We start from the raw sequence: 8,382 nt of genomic DNA on the forward strand, positions 1-8,382 counted from the left end.
TATTGGAAAATAATATAGAAACGAAATTTGTAATTACCTAATCATCTACCCGAATGTCTACACCTCGTTAAAATATCATTAATATTTCTTACACACGTGGTGCCTCTTGTCCATATTTTTCATACTTTTCCTATTTTTATCAGAACGTCTTTTATCATCGATGGGAAAGAGAAAGAGGAGAAAGAACGCGTTTGAACAGCTGAAAATTCCATAGGTGAAGTAGAATACTGGAGAGAGAAACGCTTAGCGAGTAGACCCTAGTCTATCATTCGATCCTCTCGAGTCACGAAGCTTTTTACACGGCGAGCACACTATGTGTGTCACGAGGCATGCGATGGAACGATGCACTCGCTTCGTGGCAATTTATTTCGCTAAAATATCCAAGCATCGCTAGAAAGAATGATGGATGTTGGGCCGGGGCTACGAAACGCGCTGGGTGCCGTTAAGGTCGAGTGGCTCGAATGTGGGCCACTTTGTACCCTTTCGCGATTCTCCTCTTCTCGATACACACCACGGCCTTGACAACAGCGCATCGTATCAGCGAAATCTTTTGCAATCCCTCCCATCCAAGATACCGCCGATCGATCGTTAATTCTCTCATCACGTCGGTACATTTTAATTTGTCACGATCCGACTAGCGTTTCTTTTAGCAGACAAAGGGAGACGAGAGGCAACGTAATTAACGCGTCGACTACCACGGGAGTCGTTAAAGATTGATTTGTAGCGAGCAAGTGCTTCAAAATATTTACTGCCTTTACATTCCAACGCGGATCGCGAACCATAGATAATCGATACGCGTTCGCGAAACGAACTTCGTTTTTCCACGAAGCTCGATTTAATCATTTAAACGGGACACACGATGGTCGATAGCTTTATATATTCTTTCCTAGTATCGATGTAAGGGGAAGTTGTCTCTGATTAGGGTTTACAGTCACCATGTTGCACACAGAGCTCCCCTAAGGGTGAAATAATATCGAGCGGGGGGGAAGGTCCATGACCCTGCACCCCGTGCAACTTCCGTTCCACATTATTGTTCGAGTGTTTCCACCAGTGTTAAGCGAGAAAATAGAAAAGTAAAATGGTACTCGTATCTTGTGAATAATTTCTACCCTTATCCGATCGGCGAGCACCGTTCGCGCTCGATCCATAAAACGAGAATAAACGTTTCTAAATAAAGACTCGAGGAGAATAATCCAACTCTGTACGTTGAAGTCTTTCGAGCAGAGATTCGCGATTGTTATGTTTCTGCCAGCATCGCTCGGCCGTCGACCTTGTTTCGCGGACAAGAAACACCACGCAACAGACCCAAGAGGTATGTATGTAGTATCATGCAATGAATAAACATGTAACACTCACCCAGCTGGACGTACATCTTCGGCCTGATGTTTTCCTGCCACGCTGCAAGGACGAGGCTGACGGTGGCGACGACGCACCAGCAGGATAACACCGGGTGCATCCTCGTATCCAAGATGGTACGCCTCATCTTCTCTCGGCTGGTTCGAGCGACGCCGAAAACGTGCCAGGATTCGTAGTCTTCTCCGAGAGCGGATCACGCAAAGAAAGAACCTCGGGTTAACTCACGAATAATCGCACCAATCACCGGCACTCTTTACTTTTTTATTTCTAATTTTTATTCCCCGTCAAGCACAGACTTCGACGTGAAAACGGAAGGAGAAAGGACGTGTTTCTATCACACTCTCTTTTCCCTCCCTTTCGCTCCACTCACTGCAGTAGAACGTGCGAGGGTGCCGCAGTCACGTGCAGCGTGTTCCTCGTCGTTGTCGCAGTCGTTGTCCTCCAGCTCTGCTCACGCATGTTTCCTTGCGGACAACCGGCTTCCTGACCGCGCACATCCACGGCACCGAAGCTGGCGTGCGAGCACGCACCTCGACGTGTTCGAAAAACCGGCGAAAAGAAGCGGAAGAAAAATCGGCGAACTTTGGAAGCGAGAGAGAAAACGCGAGTATATACGCGATCGAGGTAGGACAACGACTCGGCGAACACGTGTGTATGTATGCGTGTGTCTCTCTCTCTCTCTCTCTCTCTCTCGGTACACTGTGCCAGTCTCACTTGTCCGTTAAAGGGACTACGCAAACGACACGACCCGCACCCAAGGACGGTCGCCGATACACTGGCGGCGCGCAGCACCCCGACAGGTGACGCGTCCCCCCACCAGACTGCGCGCCAGTCGCCGTACGGAGAGTCGGAGCGCGCAATCGCGATTCACGCACCTATATCGAAAGAGGATCGCGTGTGCGTACACTTGCGCGCACTCTGGTACACGCACACCTACGTATATCTCTTATGCACGTGGATTGGAGCAAGAGGCGCCGCCGGTACACGGGATAAGGGCCACTGGATGGAAAAAGGGGAAGGAAATCGAGAGGAGAGAAGGGACGCGGTACACGCAGGAGACACCGGGCAAGCGTCGATTTTCAACCCCGCCACCCCCGCGACACGATCACGCCGACGTCCTCGGCGTCGTTGGTATCTCGTCGATTCTACTGCAGCGCCGCCAATCTGCAACGAGAAAAAGGGATGCTAGAGTTTGTTATTTGTCCGAGGAACAATAGATTTTTTTTTTTTTTTTTTTTTTCGGAAACGACGTCGACCATCGATGCCGATGTCCCGATTAACTCTTTGAAGCTAAAAATGTCCGACCTTTTTGATACCTAAATATGCATGATGGGATGTTTTTTGTACCACCTCGAGAAATTAAAATTACTTGACACAGAGGTTTATGTTCAGACCCATCTACTTCAACAGCTCACTGTGTTCACCAATGTGTTTTAATCGATACCATTGATTAATGGGTGGGGCTGTTTATGTCCTAATTAATTCATTCATTCATTAAATGTTCTTTTCAACGTTCTATTTCTCTATTAATTATAATGAACCTAATTTGTTAAATATAAGAATAAAATTTCTCTGCAACATGGGTCTTTTTATTCTCTAAAATTCCGTGCCTCAAAGAGTTAAACGAACGATTGTTTCTTACTAAGGGAACACAAAGAACTTGCAGTCGTACGAAAGGATTAATTATGAATGCGGTATTCGAATGTAAGCAAAACATGAAACGTAACGTTGCTTGCTCTTTCTTCGGATCGTTCGATGATATGTACACGTTTCTTGACCCGAATTTCAGTGGAATTTCAATTTGCACTAGCATGGATTTTAGCACGCTTTATTTGCGCAAGGGCGCTGAGAGAGCGTAATAAACGTGTGGCTAACGATCACCTCGTTACGTTGCTCTGGTATACAAAGTTTTGCGAATGTTCGCGGAAAGATGACCTCTCTCCCGTTGGGTAACATCAAAACGCCGTGTTTATTTAATAAAGGCTCCCATCGACGTTCCTACGCGCTGATGATTTCCATCGGCGTTTTCATTTCAGAGGGAAAAAAGATTATCCGGTGCAATCAAGCCGCGTTTAAATTATTCCTTCGCGCACGGTAAAATTATCAAATACCATGGGAATTGGTCGAGACACGTGAAATTTTACGCCGCGCTAAATAAACGATCGCTAATATTTTTAACGATTATTACGATCGTGAAAAATGTTGCGCTGCCCGTAACGTACGATCAATTCGAATGAAAATTCTGTATTTTTATTTTCAGTAACCGACAGTAACTGTGTCATTCGTTGAACAACGTAAAACCTTTATTAAAATATGTATACGAAACATCAAAGAAAAATGTGTGTAATTTAGAATCAGGAACTTTATAGTTATATTTCTTTCACTTACATTTTCAAATGGAACTTTTGAATGGAAAAAAAAAAGGAACGCCGCTACACACGACAATCAATTTTGTGCCAACGATACGAATGAAAAATCATGGTCGATTTTTCCACAGAAAGTTTGGAACCAGCGACAGGATAACGACGTTATCCGAACACCGGTGGTGCCTGTTCGGCAAATTTTCCCTGTAGTTATCTGTATGCGGCAGTCGTTGCGACGTCGCCGACGTTGACGCTGTTCATTAATTTGCTGAATTAAAAGTAGCCAGAGCGTACATCGAACCCCTAATTCCTAGGCGCATGATTGGTCGTGTGCGAGTAACGGGGAGTGCATCGTGGCCAGATTTCGACGCGTTTGTACGATGCCAACCCTATCTACAAATACGTGTGTATCGCGTATATGTGTACGATGCTTTGCTACGTGCTCGCCTTTAAACGTTATTCGGTTGGAACGGTCAGCGATGCGAGAGAATAATGGACAATCGGACGCGACCAATGAAATATTAACGAAAACAAAAAGGAGGACGGGAAGCTTTTGCTGACGGCCGAGTAACCGTAACGACTTCTCGTTATAACTTCACTGTACATTTTCTGCAGATAAAAAAACTTAATCCCCCGTGGCTGTCTCTCGTAATCTCCTGATATCACGTACACCATCAGTCAAAAGTATGAAATCTTTTTCGAAATCCATTTTACAACACACAATAGATGAAATAGCGTGGGCGCAACCAATTTCTTGCAGGAACTTGGAGTAAAGAATAATTGATATAAAACACATAGAGCGGGGTCGGTAGTGTGGGAGTTATAAGCGGACTATCGCGCCCCAGGCGCCTTGGGCCTCTTTCCCGTGATGGCCGCAAGGTGTCGCACGTGTAACTCCATCCTTTCTCGCAAGCGGTCCATCACGGGTCTAGAACCCAGGTGTCTGGGACAGGGACCACCCACGTCAGGCCCACAGTTCCCGAGACGAAACGCCATTATTTTTCCACCGGCATCCTACAGTAGTAACGCGTTAAATATCTCAAAACATTGAATAGATATTAACATAAATTTTGGATATGTAATGAAAAATGATAATGTCCTAACAGCATAGATACGCAATAGACGTGTACATAATGAAGAACTAACGTTTCGATACCTTGAAGTGATCTTACTGATTTAAAATTGTAATATCAATACATACTCCCTTTGTAATTGCGTGGTTGTTCTTTTTCTTAATCTTTCATTTGATCTTTTTTTAAGTAATATTGATCGTTACTTAGCAATTTTATGAGACACATTCGTCAAAATTTATAATTTCAGTTGAAAACAGACGGGGTCGATTGTAACATTAGCAGCTGGCGTCGATTATAACGTTTTTAATGACCAAGCAGATAAAGAATGTTACTTTCTTCTTTAAATGGAACCATATACCGTAAGCATACCAAATGAAAAATGGGTGCAATTTATTGAATGTAAGCATTAGGCTCAGGAAGCCAAAATGTTTCCTATATTTACTACGATTATTATATCGAATAATTGGTTACAAATTTAAATTTATTTCGTTTATTATTTAAATTTTAGTTTTGTACAGTTAAATTTGTGTTACAACCGACCCGGGGTCAGGGGTGATTCTAACACCTTCTCCGGTCTCCGTGTTTTATTAATAACTTGGATATTGTCATAGAACGAAACTGCTACGACTTAATAATGTCAGGTAACTATATAGGATTTTGATATAAAGAGTTTTGTTGTAATTGTAACAGTTTTTTTAATCGTGTTTTAAAGAGGAAGTGTTATTTCCCGCCGCGCCGGTCTACCCCCGCGTATTAGTAACCAATTTCCCAAGCTCTTCGGTAAAACGATTCGAACGCGTGTCGTTGAATCGTTCGGGCGCGAATTGGAAAAGGCGAAGCACACTTTACATGCCACGTCGAACAAGCTTTTATTTCTCGACGGTTTTTATTTAAAAGCCGTGCAGCATACGCTACACCGATCAAAGAAGATACAAGAAGGAAGAAAGAAAGGAAGACTTTCCCCGAAGGGGGTTAGGAAAGGGTGTACTTCAAGGATCCCGTCGAAGGGTGCGATAGATACACTTGCAAAATCGTCCCACGAGACCGACATGTCTCTGTCCAAGTCGACGTTTCTTCCGTTGAACGTTACGCTTTCCATGAAAGCATCGGTGACAAGGGCGAAAGACAAGGGATGAAACCGATCGATAATTGAACGAGCGAAGAAATCTTCATGGTAAAAAATGCAATTACGTTGAATAGGATAAACGAAGACAAAGCGTCGACGAAAGAAAGAATTTTTGGTTCTCCGTAAATCCAATTTAGCTACGAATTAGTAATACAGAGACTCCATTATCCGAACTAATTGACCACCACGGGTGCGCGAACTGGAACGCTCATGCATTTTTTAGAACACGTATTACCATGATGCAAACGAGAAACAATAAAATTAACCAGTGACTTCGTTTGATTTCTGGATCTTACATTATTCAGGTGCTAAATCAAATAAATCCCATCATCCTAATAATAATTTCAAAAGACTTTTGCAAGACGCAATCCTAAGTTGATTCTCGTTTAAGGTGGATTCCTTGAAAGTTGCGCGTCCGAATTCCTATCGAATCGGTCGAGATTAATCCGCGTTTCTATCGTTGGCATAGGAAATGTAGGTTAAAAAAGTAAAAACCCATAAAATCGTCCTGAGGGAGTGCTTTCGTAAGAGTCGATTTTCGGCAGGGTGAACACATCCACACATATTCGCGGATAGAGTGGTAGTTATAGGAGGCAAGGGAAAGAGAGTGCAGGCAGTCTGTCGGTGTTCCCAGAAAAGGAAGGGCAGTTGGGAGGAGAGGAGAAGGAAGTAGGGGATCGATAGCCGAACAACGGGGAAAATCCCGATGGAGAACGCGTGGAAAACGCGGATACGTTGCTCTGGCACTCGTCACGAACCGATGAGAGAGGGCAAAAGTCGTGGCAGCCGGTCGAGCGATCGAAGGGCGTGGAACAAAACCCAATTAAGTCCGTCCAAGTCCAACTTCCGCCAGGCCGTTACATGAAAAACATTTTCTGGGTGAAACTGGTTAGGCCATTTAAGCTGAGTTCGCGTATACCCGCGTCCAGCTACCCTCGTTGAATACCGGCTTAAAACGAGCGAAAAAAAAAAGAAAAAATAAAGGAAGGAACGAAACAAAACAAAAAGGAAAAAATCTGGCACCGGAAAAACGTTTTCTGGATGGTTAGGCTCGTTCGAAACCTACGGAACGGAGTTCGCGTACCACTGGAGAATCCAACGTGGAAAAAGGAAATAGAAAAAAAGAAAAAGGTCGAATCAGACTGAAAAATCTATTGTTTCGATCCAACTGTGTGAAACATTTAAACGGAATTAAAATTCCACGTTTTCTTGTTCTTTGTTCCAACATCGAAAGCCCTCTTTTACCTTCTATAATATTTCAATTATCGTTCGACAGCACGTTCAGAGAGAACCACTGCCACGGGAATTTATGCAGCAGCATTTATATGTAAAATACATTCAGCGTGAATTATAAGCGTCCAATGGTCGTTTAAAATTTCCACGAAAATGTGTTTAACCGATCGGGGACGAAATGTACAAGTAGGTTAACAAATTTTGAATTTTGATCGAGTCTTTCAGTGATATCGTTGCAACGAACAACAGATATTATTGGAGGACCGCGATTCCGTTGTACAAGCAACATAGACGATCCGTCAAAGCTTCGTGAAAGCTTGTTTAACGTTGTACAATATTTACGTCGTTTTACTTATTGTCAAATATGTATGTTCCAGCAAAACGTATGAAAGCTTTTTTCCACGGAGTATATAACAGTGACCCAGAAGAAAGGGATCCGCCGCGAGATGTGCAAAGAGCTCCACACGCTCGTTTTCGACCGCACAAACGCTAAAGTAATCTCCCCTGTCACCTGTCGCTCTTCGACAAAATAGTTGATGAATCTTCGCTACGCGGAGAGGTTTTTATCGCCGCTATCCTCGGGGGATCCGGGCTAGGTATTCCTCCCGCTGCCCTTTTTCATTGCTCTCCCTCGTCATTGCGCTCCAAGGGTTCGACCTTCGATTAAAACGTGTCGATCTGAAGCGTTTTCGAACCATCCAATAGAATATTCCGCACGGATCCGTCTAACGTGACCGAGAAATACTTTCGCGATAATATTTGTTGCATTAATACTCCCACTAATGGAGTGCATATTAATTTGAACAACACCGGCGCCGATAAACAGAGTTTATTGATGACCGAGTAGAAAAGCTTCGACGATCGGTAAAACGAACTTTTCTCAAGCTTGTAATCAATCAACGAAAGACGGTGATAGATCGATCTCGATCTAGTTTATCGTACGCGTGAACTTCGAAACGCATCGAGTAAAGAAAGACAATGAACTGTCGAACGATGGAAAGACAGGAAGACGAACGGACTGCTCCTCGATAAATTAGATAAAAGCTTGAGAGTAAGTTGAACCGCTACGAGTATGCGTTGCGTGGAAACTTTTTCGTAGAATAACTACGACAAAGGATGAAAGTGGAAAAAGAAAAGGAAATCTTTCAAGCGGTGGATTCTTTAATAGATTGAAAAACTTTTTTCGCCCCTAAACTTCCTTGTTTCCGCGTAATCGAGCGGACCCCGGCTC

At 43.7% G+C, this 8,382-nt stretch overlaps 1 protein-coding gene across 2 annotated transcripts in view; it reads right to left on the reverse strand.

Annotated features, from left to right (window-relative positions):
- Positions 1–2,439, reverse strand: part of LOC114871758 (semaphorin-1A) — a 124,030-nt gene extending 121,591 nt beyond the window's left edge. For both annotated transcript variants that reach the window (XM_029178074.2, XM_029178073.2), the window contains exon 1: positions 1,357–2,439. In XM_029178074.2, coding sequence (XP_029033907.1) covers positions 1,357–1,483 — 127 coding nt within the window. In that variant the 5' untranslated portion in view covers positions 1,484–2,439. The remainder of the gene's footprint in view (positions 1–1,356) is intronic.
- Positions 2,440–8,382: the final 5,943 nt, after the last annotated feature.

The sequence above is a fragment of the Osmia bicornis genome, chromosome 13, assembly GCF_907164935.1.
Source record: "Osmia bicornis bicornis chromosome 13, iOsmBic2.1, whole genome shotgun sequence".
Lineage (NCBI taxonomy): Eukaryota > Metazoa > Arthropoda > Insecta > Hymenoptera > Megachilidae > Osmia > Osmia bicornis.